Raw genomic sequence first — 18,518 nt, forward strand, 5'->3', positions numbered from 1 at the left:
GGCAACTAATCCAACAAATAAGCAGCAAGTGAAGGCATCTCCAGGGAGGAAACTGTCAATGGTTGCTAAGTATTACCAAGAGTGTAACATTTACAAAGATACATTTGAGTCTCTGAAAATGTTCTTATTTCTGTGGGGGGGGGGGTGGAAAGAACTGTACTTCCTCAGTGGTAAATGCTATTTCTCTTACATCAAAGCTGAAAGTCAACAGTTCAATCTCATCATGGCTGTTTTATTGTGGTGGTGTATAAAGCCAATAATCATAAAAATGCTTCTGGACCTAAAATACATGAACATTCAAACTGTAACCAGCAATAGGCAGGCACAAGGCTGGCTTGCCAGTGTCAGCTTGTGTTAAATAGATGTAAATAGTATTTGAAAAACACCTTAGACTCACAAATTTATCATACAGTATTCAGTTTTACAGTATTCAGTTTTTCACTGTTTTGTTTACAATTGGATTTTTATGTTCTCCTTAACTCACATATTAGGCCTGCATTCATAATTTATGTGAAAGTTCCTTTAGACTGGAGATGAAAACATACTTGTGTGGGTCTGCCTCGCACCTACGTGTGCGGCTCAATCAGCCAATCAGGGAATAGATGAGGCGGCGCTAAAGGCCTCTTCCTTGCTCATGTGTGATTATTGTGAGGCAGTTGGTTGTGTGCTGACATATTAGCATTTTTTTACTTATTCTTTTTTTTTTTGCATTCAAAATATTTTTCTGCAAAGAAAGGAAGGGATGGCGTGCAGTTAGAGACTGTTTCTCTGCATGGAAACCTGTCTCTTCTCTGTCGGGGAGCGTCCTCTCCTCATGTTGTTGATTGTGTGGGAAACTTAAGATACAGTATACTGTGTGTGTGAATGAATTGATGTATTAATGGCTTCTTTATGCAATGGTGGGACTATGTTTATTTTTCTACTTGAAATCCCTGAAGCTAGAATAGGTGTCATAGTTGTAAATTTGTCGGGATTGGCGCACATGGATGCCAAGAAAACTACTTGGCGAGGGATTAAAAGTTGACTTTTAGCGTTGTTTTGTCCTTTGTGACGAGCAGGAGAGCTCTCACTCCGAACAGAATGTCTTTACACAATGGCACATATTCCTTTATTTCTTGAGCAATTGGGGAGGATGAGCTTGTACAGAATCTGATCGTTTTATGCGATACTTCTGTGTTTCTTTAAGGGTCTCTTTATTAGATGCTGCTTTAGTTCTGTATTGACTCACCTCAAAGAGGCAACATGCATTGGCCGAGGGGGGAAGGGGGAATGGCACTGCTTCTTCTTTTCTTGGGTTGGGTGAATTCCTACTTTTATTTTGTTGATCCAAATCTCAATGAATGAATAAATAAGAAGCCGCATTTCTTTTGGTGGATGTAAAGGCTTTAAGGAACACGTCTCTCTCAATCTCTCTCCTTTTGTATGAGTCCACTGCCGCTCAACCCGCTTCCTTTGTACGTGTTTGTGTGTATTTCTATGTTTGTGTCGTCATGTCAGAAGTATCACTGCCCAAAAAAAGCTTGGAAATATTTTGAACCAAAGGATTTTGGAGGCTATCAGCAACATACAATATGGATCATTTGGAAGCGCGGTGCTTCGGAAAAACGAGGCTTCTGTGTGAAATTACAGTCCATTTCTGTAAAAGTGTATAAAAACTGGCACTCACGCATGTTTGATGGACCTTTCTTCCTTCTGGTATCCTCCTTTTTTCTTTTCATGTCTTCATTTGCATGTTTTGTTTCCCATTCTCTTCCTCCTCCTCCGCCTCACTCCTGCACGAACGAACCTCCTCCCACCACTCCAACTCCTTTTCTCGTCTCCTCCTGTGGAGCAAATAAACAGACAAACCAAACGCCTTGTGCATATATCTGTGTGTGTGAGTGTGTTTGTGTGTGTGTGTGTGTGTGTTTCGGTCTTCAGTCTGAAAACGGGTGAAGCATTTCAGTCCAGGATATATATATATATATATTTTTTTTAATTCACTGTCAGCCCTCCCGGTTAACATTGATATTTGTCTTCAAAAGCAGTCAATGGTAGTGAATGAGTTAATGCATCAGTCGGAACAGGATACTGGATGAGAATCAGTGTTAAACAGTCCAAATGTGTCCGACAAGAGCCTGACAAACGACCGTGCGCGGCTGCAGGCAATTAGGATACTCTGGAATATGATTTTGTGCCTTATAGCGCTGTAGGCACAGCAATTGGCTCGGCTAACATTAGCATGTGTGTTTATTTTTGTCAATTTCTCCTCAAGTGTTAGAGATGACAATTGAATTTACCAATGAATGACAAGAATTGGTTTACAACTGTTGTTCTAACCGCTGGTTTGCACGCCATTTGGTACTGTGCTGCACCTCCACCTCATAAAAACTCATAACTTTAAATTCATATTCCCCTTTCTTTTCTTACCCCCCCCAAAAAATATTTGCGTTTTTAATTCAGACAAATAGCACTAAATAAAAGAGAATTTAAAGAATTACACTGGTTTTATAAAGTGTAATTACTACCGATTCAACGGTCGGGCTGTTTTAATCAGCTGATGTTGGGGATTTATTTTTGCCAATTTATTTATTTTTTTTTCACATTAACACATGACAACATATGACAAAGATAACCACTTAAAATTGATTGATTGATTGATGAAGATTTTCATCTCTGTTGTACTGGGGTTGCACCTGGTAATCGATCAATCGACTATTAAAAATTCTCTACTGTATGAAAATGATTGTTTATTAAACATGTCTGCAATCAATTGAGGCAAAACGGAGAGCACTGTTGATTCACTCTCAACTAGTTTGCTGTCTGAAGAAGTCTAACAGCAATAGAAAGGTCCGCCACATCCGCACAGACCTTCGCTGTGGCACAACTCCTCCTGGCAGTATTGTTCTTGCATGGAAATTGGAGTTCAGAACATTCAGTAAGACATTCTGACAGTCCTTTAAAAAAGCAATATATAGAATACCTGATTGTTAATTTAATTTTGAAAGGTTAAACAAAATATCAAGCCATTTCTTGAGTAAAACTGTTTAACAACAAAATAATTGAGAGTCAATGCTCCTTTCTTAAAAGTGTTGATAAATAAATAAAATAAATTGGTCATAAATGTTTCCCCATTTATTATTTTTAAAAATTAAAGAGCATTATAGGCGATTTTAGGGCAAATCATACATTTAAATTAATCTCAATCAGTAAACATTAAATCCACCTCGAGGTTGATGTAATTAAGTCTATATTCATATAGTTTGTCATTGTCATACAGTCTTTCATCGAGCTTCTTGGCGACAATAAGCAAACACTGACGCAGATCTGCATAGTGTAGAGCCGCTTATAGAAGGACATAGATGTCAAAAAGGGCTTTCGAGTTTGTAAAAGACACAGGAAGGCACCTGAGAGTTGAAGAGTGAAAAAAAAAAGTAGAAAAAGTCGGCTCGCTGAGAGCACAAAGTTTGTGACCCGACTCATTCTTCCTAGATAGGCTCATCCGACTCCTCGCTCTCCTGCTCCTCCTGCAGTGAGGACAGCGTAAGGACGGGGCCAGCTGCGGGCGAGCCCGGCGAGTCAGCGGGCGAGAGCGAGGCGGGAGAGGAGGTGGACGGGGACGCCGGCTCGTGCGTGCTGGTCGATTCGCCGCCGCTGGCCGGGGACGGGGCGTCGCGGGCGGGCACCCCTCGGGAATCCTCCTTCCTCGCCGGCTCGCTGTCCCTCCTGCTCTCCTCGTCCCAAAGGTCTCTGTCCCACGTGGGGGAGGAAGGGGCGGACGAGGGCGGCTGGTGCTTCTTGGCTTTCCTGCTGGCGTCCCGGAAACTGGCCAACGGAGGACGGAGCCTCACGCCGCTGCGAGTCGAGCCTTCGATGGCTTTCTGTAACTGTGACCACACCCACAAAAATTGTTGTTAGCAGAGGTGCAACAATTACAATTACAATTAATTGACAATAATCAACTATTTTGATAGTCAATTTACTGTTTAGAGACCTTTTTTAACTTGTCCAAATTCTCAGAATTTCAGCCTCTCAATGGTAAAGATTCTCAGATTTCTGTAGTCCTCCATGAAAGCAGACTGATTATATTTGTGTTTCATGAAAATAAGACATTTGAAAACATCTGCTTTTACTTTTAAACTTTTAAAGCAATTATCATTTCCCCCCCCCCCCCTATTTTTCGACATATTACGGACCAAACCTTTGACCTGAACCTGAATCATAATCAATTTGTGATTTTGCATTTTCTGGGAAGGAAATAAAATGTTATTTTTAAATCCGACTCATCAATTAATCGAAAAAATAATCAATGTTAATTTATTATTAAAATAACATATACAGTAATAGTTGCAGCCCTAATTATTAGACTGTTTCACATGATGTAAAAGTACTGCTTTAAAATCTCATACAGTCAGGTCCATAAATATTGGGACATTAACACAAGACTTTCAGCTTTAATTTGACGGTATTTACCTCAAAGTCAGGTGAACGGTGAAGGAATTATAACAGTTTGTATAGGAGCCTCCCACTTTTTAAGGGAGCAAAAGCAATGGGACAGTTGGCTGCTCAGCTGTTCCATGGCCAGGTGAGCATACAGGGCGGCCAAAGGAATTGGTATTTATTGATGATGTGACTACTGACGAAAGCAGGAGGATGCATTATGAAGTGTTTTGGGCAATATTATCTGCTCATAAACAGCCAAATGCTTCAGAACACAATGGATGGGGCGTCACAGTGCAGATGGACAATGACCTCAAGCTTACTGCGAATGCAACCAAAGATGTTTTTTTTTAAGGCAAAGAAGTGGAATGTTATGCAATGGCCAAGTCATTCACCTGACCTGCCTGTCCAGACTTAAGGCGGTAATTGACTCCAAAGGATTAGCAACCAAGTATTAAAAAGGGAAAGTTTGCTTTATGATTGTTAATCTGCCCCATTACTTTTGGTCCCTTAAAACGTGGGAGGCATCGATACATCCATCCATCCATTTTCTGAGCCGCTTCTCCTCACTAGGGTCGCTGGTGTGCTGGAGCCTATCCCAGCTGTCATCGGGCAGGAGGCGGGGTACACCCTGAACTGGTTGCCAGCCAATCGCAGGGCACATAGAAACAAACAACCATTCGCACTCTCAGTCATGCCTACGGGCAATTTAGAGTCTCCAATTAATGCATGTTTTTGGGATGTGGGAGGAAACCGGAGTGCCCGGAGAAAACCCACGCAGGCACGGGGAGAACATGCAAACTCCACACAGGCGGGGACGGGGATTGAACCCTGCACCTCAGAACTGTGAGGCTGACGCTCTAACCAGTCGGCCACCGTGCCGCCATCGATACAAACTATTGTAATTCCGACACTATTTGCCTGATTTGGATGTAAATACCCTCAAATTAAAGCGACAAGTCATTTTCATTTTTTCGTTTCATTTGAAATCCATTGTGGTGGTGTTTAGAGCAAACAAAGATCACAATTGTGTCCATGTCCCAATATTGATGGATCCTACTATACATTTAGACAAGCATAATCATGTGTACGACTATGAAATCTGTCCAGTTACAACTAAATCCTCATTTACTGTAGCTGAAGTGACAAAAACATGGGAAAAAAAGGACTCTTACCTCTTTGAGTGCGACCACACCCACCAGCTTGCCAATACTGGTGACGTAGGCGTGACTAAGACCCAGCAGAGAGAACAGAGTGTGGGTCTGAGTAACAACAGAGAGGAGAAGGAAGCCATCCCGTTAGTGTTAAATGTATTGGAATGTGACAACATTCTGCTCGTGTGGCTGCTCTTAAACACTCTCTCTGAAGTTACAAACAATGTATTGCTACAATGTGCTACATACAAGTCATATGGCACATAATACATAATATATACAGTGGGCACAGAAAGTATTCAGACCCCCTTAAATTCTTCACTCTTTGTTATATTGCAGCCGTTTGCTAAAATCATCGTCGAAGGCAGGGAGCTTAGCGATCCGATCCCCGGCAACAGAAGCTGGCTCTAGGGACGTGGAATGTCACCACTCTGGCAGGGAAGGAGGCCTAGCTGGTGTGTGAGGTCGAGAAGTTCCGACTAGATATAGTCGGACTCGCCTCCACACACGGCTTGGGCTCTGGTACCAGTCCTCTCGAGAGGGGTTGGACTCTCTTCCACTCTGGAGTTGCCCACGGTAAGAGGTGCCGAGCAGGTGTGGGCAAACTTATTGCCCCCCCCCGGCTCGGCGCCTGTACGTTGGGGTTCACCCCGGTGGACGAGAGCGTAGCCTCCCTCCGCCTTCGGGTGGGGGGACGGGTCCTGACTGTTGTTTGTGCCTATGCATCAAACAGCAGTTCAGAGTACCCACCCTTTTTGGAGTCCTGAGAGGGGGTGCTGGAGAGCGCTCCCGCTGGGGACTCCATCGTTCTGATGGGGGACTTCAATGCTCTCGTGGGCAATGACAGTGAGACCTGTAAGGGCGTGATTGGGAGGAACGGCCCCCCCGATCAGAACCCGAGCGGTGTTCTGTTATTTGACTTCTGTGCTCATCACGGATTATTTTATTGTGAGGGTCTGCTGGGAACGTTTGGCAGAATCCCTTGTCAGAAAGAGTTTCAACTCCCACCTCCAACAGAACTTTGCTCATGTTCCGGGGGAGGCGGGGGACATCGAGTCCGAGTGGACCATGTTCTGCGCCTCCATTGCTGAGGCAGCCGACCGGAGCTGTGGCCGTAAGGTGGTCCGTGCCTGTCGTGGCGGCAATCCCCGAACCCGTTGGTGGACACCAACGGTGAGGGATGACGTCAATCTGAAGAAGGAGTCCTATCGGGCCTTTTTGGCCTGTGGGACTCCTGAGGCGGCTGATGGGTACCGGCTGGCCAAGCGGAATGCAGCTTTGCTGGTCGCTGAAGCAAAAAATCGGGTATGGGAGGAGTTCGGTGAGGCCATGGAGAAAGACTTCCGGACGGGTTCGAGTAAATTCTGGTGCCCCATCCAGCCTCTCAGGAGGGGGAAGCAATGCACCATCAACACTGCGTATAGTGGGGATGGGGCGCTGCTGACCTCGACTCGGCTTGTGAGTCGGTGGGGAGAATACTTCCTCAATTCCACCGACACGCCTCCCCATGAGGAAGCAGAGTCTGGGTTCTCTGAAGCGGGCTCTCCTATCTCTGGGGTTGAGGTCACCGAGGTGGTTAAAAAGCTCCTCGGTGGCAAGGTCCCGGGGGTGGATGAGATTCGCCCGGAGTTCCTCAAGGCTCTGGATGTTGTAGGGCTGTCCTGGTTGACACGGCTCTGCAACATTGCGTGGACATCGGGGACAGTGCCTCTGGATTGGCAGACTGGGGGTGGTGGTCCCCCTTTTTAAGAAGGGGGACCAGAGGGTGTGATCCAACTACAAGAGGATCACATTCCTCAGCCTCCCTGGTAAGGTCTATTCAGGGGTGCTGGAGAGGAGGGTCCGTCGGGAAGTCGACTCCGCCAAGGCTGCCCTTTGTCACCGATTCTGTTCATAACTTTTATGGACAGAATTTAAAGGCGCAGCCGAGGCGTAGAGGGGGTCCGGTTTGATGGCCTCAGTATGGCATCTCTGCTTTTTGCAGATGATGTGGTTCTGTTTTTTTTGCAGATGATGTGGTTCTGTTGGCTTCATCAAGCCGTGACTTCCAACTCTCACTGGAGCAGTTCACAGCCGAGTGTGAAGCGGCTGGGATGAGAATCAGCATCTCCAAATCTGAGACCATGTTCCTCAGTCGGAAAAGGGTGGCGTGCCCTCTCCAGGTCGGTGATGAGATCCTGCCCCAAGTGGAGGAGTTGAAGTATCTTGGTGTCTTGTTCACGAGCGAGGGAAGAATGGAACGGGAGATCGACAGGCGGATAGGTGCGGCGTCTGCAGTGATGCGGACTTTGTATCGGTCCGTTGTGGTAAAGAAGGAGCTAAGCCAAAAGGCGTTTATCTCGATCTACTTTACTACCCTCACCTATGGTCACGAGCGGTGTGGGTCGTGATCGAAAGAACAAGATCCCGGATACAAGCAGCCGAAATGAGTTTCCTCCGCAGGGTGTCCGGGCTCTCCCTTAGAGATAGGGTGAGAAGCTCGGTCATCTGGGAGGATCTCAGAGTAGAGCCGCTGCTCCTCCACATTGAGAAGAGCCAGATGAGGTGGCTGGGGCATTTGATTCGGATGCCTCCCGGACGGCTCCCTGGTGAGGTCTTCCGGGCACCTCCCATCGGGAGGAGTCCCCGGGGACGACCCAGGACACGCTGGAGAGACTACGTCTTTCGGCTGGCCTGGGAACGCCTAGGGATGCCCCCGGAAGACCTGGATGAAGTGGCTGGGGAGAGGGAAGTCTGGGCGTCCCTGCTAAAGCTACTGCCCCCGTGACCCGACCTCAGATAAGCGGTAGAAAATGGATAGATGGATGGATGGATGTTTATCATACGTTTCGACAATGCATGAATGCTGAAAATTACTACCAAAATATTTTTCTTTAAAAAGAATAAACTCAAATAATAATAAAAAACTAAATAATATTGTAAAATTATTTCACAAATGTTCACTCAAAACAATAATAGAAATGCAGTAATAATAAATTTAAAATTTAATAATTTAATCACATCCGATGCATTTATCGTATTATATTATAGCATAAATATTACAATTAACAGCTGTAGTGTTGGATGTGTGCCTTTATGGGGCGCGGCCTAATGAGTGACGTCTGGGACACGGCAGGCTAAACTTCTTCTTAGCTTCTGATCGCAAGTTTCATCTTACTGTAGCTTCTTGCGAGTGTGCTCATTTTGTATTTGTGTGTTTGACCGTTTGTCCCGTTCAATGAAAGTGCATCGGCGACTGTTGATCTAAATTTTTTTTCCCACTTCACTTGAGCGGAGGGCTATCTAAAACTTGCTCATAACTTTAATTTTGGCTCACAACACAAAGCCAAAAATTTACCAAGCGATGGGCTCATTATTAAAAAAACTCACTCCTAGGTGAAGGTACCACTGTATTTTTTTATTTTCTCATGCTGTTGCTCACCTTGTGCAAAGACGTTCTTTCCACCAACTGGAAGGGGGAGGGGTCAATGCGAATCTGCTCCATATCCATTGGCTTATCCATTTCTGTCTCCTCCCAGGCTTTGATCTGCATAGGCCAATCACACTGCTGCATTTATCGAATGGCAACTTTTTTCATTCATTCATCTTTGGTTCCGCTTATCCTCACTAGGCTCGTTAGCTAATAATGCTAGAGGGTTGCAGTACAGTACCTCCTCTGGGGACATGGTGTCAGTCAATGTAGGGGGAGCTGTGTCCTGGAGGGACAAAAAGGTACAACCAATGTAAGACTTCTTGAACACTAAATGGCGAGGTGGTGGCGTACCTGCGTGTCAGTCTGTTCAGTCGACGAGGATGACGAGAAGAATCTCTGAAGGGTCCTCCTAACACATGGTGCTTTGCGCTTATCTGAAGACAAGAATGTATGGTTGCGAAGAAGTATCATTTTAAAACTCATTCACTGCCAGCCCTCGCCGTTAACATGGATATTTGACTTCTAAATCCATCAATGGCAGAGAATGAGTTTTAATGAATGAAATGTTTGGCAGTTTACACATATACCGAGAATCAGGCCACATTTGAGCACCCAATTGTAGGCTTCCCAAGTCATTAACCACAATAAAATAACAATGAGAACAGTTTGCAACCGCAAGGTAGTTACCAGACAGGCTATTAGTTAGCCCAGATTCTACTATTTAGCCTTCTACTACTACTCTTTCTTCTACATTGTATTTTTGGGCAGTCTGCATACCCTGTGGCACCATGCTGCCCCTCACAGGTCTGTCTTGGTACTACAATAGGCATCTAATTTGGGAGCGGAGACTCGTGATTGTTGGTTATGTGTGTAGTATGTTGTGTTGGTCATCTTGAGGACACCACACACTATAAGGCCAACTGCACATCGAGACACATGGCCAAAAGCGAATGAACTCGATATTTGGGGAAATACAAAAAAGTCGGCAACTCTTTGCTATACACCAAGTAATTGATTGATTGATTGATTTTATTTGGTGATAACACAAAAAAGAGCATAATGTCACTTTCTGACATATCATTACTGAGGATAAATATAAACATAATAAAGCCCATGGGCTTATTTCCATGAACACTGCACATCTAACCTGCATGCTGCAACGAAAATAATAAACAAACAAACAAATAAATAACTGAATAAACAAATAAATATAAATGTAACAAAATAAAATCCACAAATAGGTGAATCTGCAGCTGCTGAACCCTGAATATGCGGTATTGTACTGCATTATTATTATTTTTTTAAATTTTTTTAATTGAACCGGGATTATCAAGGGAGAAGCAAATTGCCATAAATACAATAAACAGGTGAAAATTGAGGTCGACACATGCAAGGAAAGATGTTAAAAATTGTACTTTGCTTTACCTGAGCTTGTGTGATTGCTGGATGGCTCCTGAGGTTTGGGGGACGGGATGGGCCCATTACATTCGTCCAACACTGGTGCACTCTGATAATAAAACAAACGATCATATTCCATATGCATCGCACGGCACCGTCGTGAGCAGTCTCCATTGTCCTCACCTTGTGTGCGCCTTCGTCGCCGCCCTCCTCGTCCACGAAGGTGAACGACTCCCAGCTGATTTTGGAGACTAGGCCCGGTGAACTCTGACCTCTCTCAAAGACCCGCCTGGCTGGCGAGACCCACCAGTCGATGGCGGCTTGGAGCTCCATCCTCTCGATGGAGCCCAGAAGAATCATGGATTCTTTTGGTGATGCAGGCATGAATGGAATAGTTAGGCACGAGGTGTACAATGAGTATTTCATCTATATTCTTTACATTTAGGCTATGCTGTACAGATGCTTGTGGCCCATAAAATGGGATCAGCCTTACTGCATGTATTAATACAATGACTTACACACAGAGTGCCCAATGACTGCGTACAGAGTGACTGAAGAGTCAGGATATGCAGGAAGGTGGAATTTAAAAACTGGAATGCAAGTTACAGAGCAGAGGACAGAGCACATATACACATATGTCATTCACACTCGCATTCACACCTATGGACATTTTCAAGTCTGCAATCAACCTAAAATGCGTGTTTTGTGAAGACGTGAATAAGAAAACCCACACTATCTTGGGGTGAACATGCCACAATTAAGCCGTGTGGTCAAAACTGAGATTGAAACCACAACCCCAGAACTGTCAGGCAGATGTGCCAATAGTCCACCGTGGTGCCTAAGAAAATTCTATCTAGGACAATTTTAAAATCCCAGTGGAAATGCCAGGGTAAAAATAGGAAACCCTATACTGTATTTACTACATACCTTACAGTAAAATACTTTAAACAGGATTTACAGTAATTAACTACAGTTTCCACTGCATCATGGGATTTTGGTTGACATCACATAGAGAGTTATTGCATTTTGCATGCAGCATAGTTGAGAAGCTGTGTGCGCCATAAAATGTTTGACTGTTGCTGTAATGAAGACGTTAATCCTTAATGTTCATGAATGATAAGGATTAACCTAACATTGATCATGTGTGTTTATGTTACCCGTAGTTTGTTGAATGTGTCTTATTTAACTCTTGAGTGACATGTATGATGCACTTTTTTTTTCATGAAACATTGACTGTGGGTTGTGTCCAATAGAGTGACAACCCGGTCAGTTCTGCTGTATGCCAAGTGAAGTTAAGATAAGCGTTGCCTGGTCTACTTCTGCAAGCCAAAAGAGCTCCTATTTGCCTTGTGTAACTCATCAGCACCACAATGAATATAAACACCAACTTGACACTGTTTTCAGTAAGTTTATGTTATTCAAATTTACAGTAATTTATTGGCAACAGTGTTGTCAGTAAGTTACTGTTAAAAACCCTATGATACGTCAAACAGATATAAAACCCATAACTCACCAATCACTCGAAAAACTTATTAAAGCGTGGGCGCGAACGATGAACTGTATTTAGTGCTAGAAAACTGTATTACAATTCTTTACTGCACTGCCATTATTCATATCTCCCAGCATAGTAACCTATTTGGGCAATGAAAAGCAACATTAGCTTTATTACCGTAATGATTTAACTTCCCTAACCTTTGGAGTCGACAAGGGGGATGGTTTTCAGTGTCGTGGTCTCCAGCAAATGATTAAGTTCCCGATAGGTGGAGCGAGATGACAAGAACTTCACCTTGCGCACCATGATGTCCTCCACAAAGATGTTGTACTTGCTGAAGGAATACGATGAACACCATTAAACACAACAATCATTCTAGGCTCATAACTTTTGGGTGTCCGCTTTACCTGATGTGCCCAAGGGCCAGCTCAGGCAAGTACGGCAGCTTCTTCACCTGGATGATAGAGTCGTAGAGCGAAGGCTGCAGACCCTGGGCCACCATGTTAGCCAGAATGACCGCCACCATCATGGGCAGGATGTGGGAGATCTGACCCGTCAGCTCGAAGCAGATCACCGCCGTAGAAACCGTGTGAGTGACAGCACCAGTCATGGCGGCCGCGCCTGGCAGGGTGTGCAGAATATTTTGCTCTCATGCATCTGTATTAGGGCCTGGTCGATTAATCAGCTGGCCGATTTAATTGACCGATATTAACGCCTTTCAAATCGAAAAAAAATGGCCGTTTTTTTCGATTTTTCTCTCTGGTGTAAAGTTAGACAAATACTGAAGGACAATGTATAGTACAAAATTCAAATTTTCTGTCTGTAATTCATATCTTTATTGTTGAAAGTGGAATCAAAAAATAGGTTATTTTATTCATTAAATATTTTTTAAAGTTAAGTTTAATCGGCTAATTAATTGTTTATCAGAGTTTTATTCTGCCAAATATCGGCATCTGCATCGGCCTAGAAAAATCCATATCGGTTGGGACCTGATCTGTATTATCATTGTTATTAATTATGACACACACAGCTTTTGTTTTTTTTCATATTTAGTCTGTGAGCACTTCTCCTTTTCTGAAATAATCCATCCACTTCACAAGTGGCTTTAAAATGTACAGTTTTACTGTATTGGGTTTTGCAAAGTAAATATTCTCACTGAAATAAAAGACATTCACAATTAAGTCACAACTGACTATAAGGTCTAACAAAAAATGTTATGAAAAAATGTGTACTATATTACAATACAATATGTTGTAAGGTATGGTACTGCAATGTAATGTAATGTAATATATATAACATTTGAATGTGCACCAGTATGTCTAGGATTTAAATCTCGATTTTGTGCCCTGTAGAAGTGTTACAAGAATCAAGGCAATGTTTAATTAATTCATAAATATTTTTTTTATTTCATTATACTGTTTCTTATGTCATTTAGACAAATTTATTGGGGAGAACGTTTAAAAAAAAAAAACTAATAAAAAATGTCTTGTAATCCACTCCTATAATGGTATTTTGTGATTGGCTTTATAAAGGGGTCACAGTAAACCATCGGATGCCATATTTCATTTTCCACCTGAAGGTCAAGCGCAAAGGAAAATGGGGAAGCCCGAGACTGACCGATGACGGCGTAGCCTCCCGGCAGGATGCGATACACAATCCCGTCAAATAAGATTCCATTGGGGAACAGAGTGGCCATGAGCTCCCCTACGAGGCGACCAAAAGCGGCTCCTAGAGAGCGAGATAAGGCACGCTGGTGAAGACAAAACCAAAAAGCTGCTGAGTCAGCAAGCTGTAACTGTGCTTGTATTACTCCCAAAAAACAAAAATAAAAAATAAAAAATAAATCCTCTTACCTAATATGAACACTGGCATGAAGGCGCCCGAGGGGATGGGCATGGTGGTGGAAACCGCTGACATCCAGAACTGCGACACAAAAACAGGATCAGGGAAGGATGGAGAGCAATCCCAGAGGTTTTTCCTCACTATCGTGAACACACGCACTCTGCCGCACTTGAAGAGGTACACTTGCACTTGCACAATCAAATGGAAGCCAGTACAAGAGCTGCATCACAAATTCAAACAGTTCAGAGATCATTATGCATATTAATATACGTACTAATCAATGTTTGTATTCTGATCCATATTTATGCCCCTAAATTTCCACCCATTGTTCAAATACAACTGCAGAACATGACTATATGATTAGCACATTTACATACTATTTCAACATCTCTCATTTCCTTCAAGTTTCAATGTGCAATACAACTATGATTGTATTAGTTATACAGTTTAATGCTCTGCACGTCGGGTAGATTAGAATTCATCAGTATATCATTTAACAGTATATAACTATCAATAATATACATTCCCCTTTACACTAGTAAAAGCGAATCATGGACGGGGCATCACCCATTCCGCTAATTAATACAAAAACATACAGACAGAAAAAAAAAACGGTTTGCAGCCCGGTGGTTGGGGACCACTGCATTACAATGTTTGTGCACAGACAAACATTGTTATGTTATATGTTATACGTGCATTTTCGAGGAGATTCTATAAAAATACAGCAACCTGAACACAGATTTAGAGACAAAGGCAAAAAGGAAAATCAGTTGATTGTTGCACAGGCTATGAAGCTTTGCCAAAGCTGAGAGAAAAAACTACATCCCTTTGAAAAGGTTTTAAATTTTGATCAATAAATCTGAATAAAATGAAGCTTATCTAATTTTGTTTGCCTTGGTGCAGTTGTACTCAGATATTCATATTTTTATTGTGCAAGTGTACTTAATATTGTGGCCTGTGAGTGTAGCACAGGAAACGCTCACCTTCATGACAAGGAAGAGGAGGAGGATGACGAAGACGCTGACCTGAGGGTGAAGCCACACGGCCGAGCGGCCCAGGCCAGGCGGAGGGGAGGATGCTGCGATTTTGGTCCAGGTGAAGTTGTCGAACAGGGAGTTGATGCACTCTCTGGGCATGAGCTGCCACAGACGGGGTGGGGGAGGGGGTGTATAGTGGGTGCGGGCGAAGACAGGAGCTTGTAAAACTCCAAAACTCATCTCACAGAAAGGTTAAAATAAAATCAAAATGCAGAGGAGCAGTGCACTTTATCATTGCTCTTGTCACCCCCAGCCAAACTTGGCAAAGGGAATGACAAAAGGAAAAAATTATGTAATTCTACATTGTGCTTCAACTACAAAATGAATTCATCCATCCATCCATTTTCTATAGCGCTTGTCCTCATTAGGGTTACGGGTGAGCTGGAGCCTATCCCAGCTGACTTCGGCCAAGAGGTGCGGTACACACTGGTCTGCCTTAGACAGGCTAACGAAAATAGCATCAATGTCACCGTAGTTACGTATAAACCTTTAAGCAATGGATATTTGAACACAAATGTTGCAGAAACATATTTAGACAGACAATATAACAATACTCACAGGCATACTTTCATTATCCATTATGAGAAACGACTAATATTACTGCAGCTTACTGAGCGGTTGTGACCGTCTTCTTTTTATATATCCGTATGTCTGTAATATACTTCCCCCTGGTGGCCGAGGCACACGGACAAGAAGGAGCTGTGCAATGTTTTTTCTAAATACAACACTATAGTGCATTAATTGGAGACTCTAAATTGCCCATAGGCATGACTGTGAGTGCGAATGGTTGTTTGTTTCTATGTGCCCTGGGATTGGCTGGCAACCAGTTCAGGGTGTACCCCGCCTCCTGCCCGATGACAGCTGGGATAGGCTCCAGCACACCCGCGACCCTAGTGAGGAGAAGCGGCTCAGAAAATGGATGGATGAATAATATAGTGTACAATTTTATTTAAAAAATATAACGATTTTTTCTGGTATTTTATGTGGGCTGGAACGGATTAATGGCATTTCCATTAATTTCAATGGTGAAAGATGATTTTAAGATTTGAGTGTGAGTTATGAACATGGTCGGGGAAATGGTTGAAATGTCTTTTAAGCACACCGAGGGGTAAAACTACATTTAAATGTTTTTTACGCCCTCTCCATATCATGGATTTTTACCAACCGAGAATGGGTCTGAATCCCCTCACAATAAACGCTGGTTTACTGTAACTAGGGGTCGCCCCTTCAACTAGAGGCGACCCATAGTAGAAGAAATACAGCATGCGACAGTTCTTCTCACCTCGCCAGCCATAAACTGTCCAAATCCAGGAGGAAACGTGAAGGTGGCGATGATCAGCGTGACTGCGCCTGGATAGATCAACCGACTGGACACACAGACCGCAGGCAGACACGCATGCGCGCGCACAAATGCACACACGCACGCACGCACGCACACACACACACACACACACACACACACACAAATACAAATTGTTTTGGATACTGGGTAAAACAACAACATTGTATTAAAGTGACAAACACACACTGATCAACTCTGTTCTGCCAGCCTCTCTAATGTTGGCGATGAGTGTTTCCAGATTGTTGGCCCCCTGAGGGGCAGACATTGAGTGAGTAACTTGCCAAAAGGTTGTTGAATCTCTCTTGCTTTCTGATGAGACTGATGAGCTCATGGACAAGAGCTGTGATAACTAGATTTATGTCAGCAGATGTTCAAGAGAGGCATTCAACTATTCGGTACTACAAAATAGAATTTGTATCAGACAGTAGCAGAACCTGCTGCAGACCTCAGTTCAGTGTGAATCAAAGCATGGACTCTGCATATCATTTGCTTTTTGGCTCTGGCTAAGCTGTACCATCTTACGATATGCTACGCTATGGAGCACAAGACTAGTCTGGCTAACTCGTTACAACAACTGCATTCAGTGTGAAGGTGATTTGTATTTTTTGATTGTTTTTATTTATTACTACACCAATCCATCAAAGAAATTCTATCCATGAAACCTGCCCATGAGGCCAAACAAAAAATATCAGTCACGCCATTGATTAATTGACTTCGACTCAACTTTCATCACATGATAGTCGACTAAAAAAAAAAAAATCAGTGGTTGTTCATCCATCCATCCATTTTCTGAGCCGCTTCTCCTCCCTAGGGGCCTATCCCAGCTAACATTGGGCAGGAGGCGGGGTACACCCTGAACTGGTTGCCAGCCAATCGCAGGGCACATACAAACAAACAACCATTCACACTCACATTTACACCTACGGCAATTTAGAGTTGTCATGTAACCTACAATGCATGTTTTTGGGATGTGGAAACCGGAGTGCCCGGAGAAAACCCACGCAGGCACAGGGAGAACATGCAAACTCCACACAGGCGGGCCCGGGGATTGAACCCCAGAACTCAGAACTGTGAGGTAGACGCTCTAACCAGTCGTCTACCGTGGCACCAAGTGGTTGTTCAACCCTTATTATACAATCAGCATTATTATTAAAATCATTCACGCGCCCATGAACGATCAGGGGGAGGAGCAGTGCCCACTTCACGGCACAGATCTGTGGTCTCCCAATCCAACTTTACATCAGCCATCCGTGGTGGTCTGTTTGCAGTTCATTATGAATGTATTTTGCGTGTGTCGACCTTCCGGACGAGCAAATCAGTTCCTGAGAAAAGTTTGGATAGCTTCACTCTGCCATGTGTTAGGGGTTCCAATGTATTATGCAACTTAACAGTCTGATGTAATGTTTATGTGTGTGTGAGTGTGTGTGTATCTGTCTGTGTGTGTGTGTGTGTACGCGTTTGTGTGCTTGTGGACTCACTGCTTGGTCAGAAAGCGTGTGAGCGCCGTGGGTCTTCTCATAAACAGAACCACCTGTCTGTTCAAGTAGACAAAGAACGCCCCCAGGAACCCGCATGAGATCCTGAAACCCAAGACCCCAGTCACTCAGATACATTTTAATTTAATTATGTACACGCACATACGCACACGCACATACACTTTACCCAATTATTGCAAATGCTGGCAGCTCCTGCAGGTCGAAGGGGAAATCCATGCGGAAGTTGGTTTTGAAGAGAGCAGTGATTGTGACTGTCGGAGAGAAAAAACACAAAATAAAACAATTGTGAACAGTCTGGACTACTAATTGGTTACCTAAACCAAATCACATTGCGTTGATTGCATTCCTTGGCTAATAACAACCTGTCTGGGTTATATTTTCATGTCATTTTAGGAATGCTATAATGTGAAATATTCATTAATTATATAATATTAATTATTTAATGAAATAGATTTTTAAAAAATTCAAACTTGTTTAAGTTATTAATTTAATGTAGGTATTTACAATAATAAATATATAATGAGATACATTAATACAAAATTAAATAAGGACATTTTAATTTACCAATGTTAGGAAAAATATTAAATGAATGCAAAAAATAAAATAGTTTTTTTAATAGTAAAATCATAATTCATGCTCATTTTTGTATTTTATTTTACTTTATACAATATAAATAATTTAATTTGAATTAATTACCAATTATTTGACAAAATATTTTTTTAATTCATAATAATAATAATACTTTAATTGATTCTGACTTTGTGGTCGTGTCATCGGACTTGCGGCTGCATGTCTTGGACACTCGGGTGAAGAGAGGGGCGGAGCTGTCAACTGATCACCACATGGTGGTGAGTTGGCTCCGATGGTGGGGGAAGATGCCAAAACGTGTTGTGAGGGTCTGCTGGGAACGTCTGGCAGACTCCCCT

General features: G+C 43.1%; 1 protein-coding gene across 1 annotated transcript in view; it reads right to left on the reverse strand.

Annotated features, from left to right (window-relative positions):
* Positions 1 to 3,467: 3,467 nt before the first annotated feature.
* The window catches only part of clcn1b (chloride channel, voltage-sensitive 1b), a 47,323-nt gene continuing 32,272 nt past the window's right edge, over positions 3,468 to 18,518 (reverse strand). Inside the window, exons 11-25 of the mRNA XM_061675466.1 lie at positions 17,759 to 17,843; positions 17,575 to 17,676; positions 16,037 to 16,121; positions 14,701 to 14,856; positions 13,729 to 13,798; positions 13,493 to 13,603; positions 12,283 to 12,496; positions 12,076 to 12,209; positions 10,567 to 10,748; positions 10,411 to 10,492; positions 9,337 to 9,419; positions 9,224 to 9,268; positions 8,995 to 9,099; positions 5,595 to 5,681; positions 3,468 to 3,866 (exon numbers count right to left, since the gene is read on the reverse strand). Coding sequence (XP_061531450.1) covers positions 3,468 to 3,866; positions 5,595 to 5,681; positions 8,995 to 9,099; positions 9,224 to 9,268; positions 9,337 to 9,419; positions 10,411 to 10,492; positions 10,567 to 10,748; positions 12,076 to 12,209; positions 12,283 to 12,496; positions 13,493 to 13,603; positions 13,729 to 13,798; positions 14,701 to 14,856; positions 16,037 to 16,121; positions 17,575 to 17,676; positions 17,759 to 17,843 — 1,940 coding nt within the window. The remainder of the gene's footprint in view (positions 3,867 to 5,594; positions 5,682 to 8,994; positions 9,100 to 9,223; positions 9,269 to 9,336; positions 9,420 to 10,410; positions 10,493 to 10,566; positions 10,749 to 12,075; positions 12,210 to 12,282; positions 12,497 to 13,492; positions 13,604 to 13,728; positions 13,799 to 14,700; positions 14,857 to 16,036; positions 16,122 to 17,574; positions 17,677 to 17,758; positions 17,844 to 18,518) is intronic.

Source organism: Phycodurus eques, chromosome 4 (assembly GCF_024500275.1).
Source record: "Phycodurus eques isolate BA_2022a chromosome 4, UOR_Pequ_1.1, whole genome shotgun sequence".
Lineage (NCBI taxonomy): Eukaryota > Metazoa > Chordata > Actinopteri > Syngnathiformes > Syngnathidae > Phycodurus > Phycodurus eques.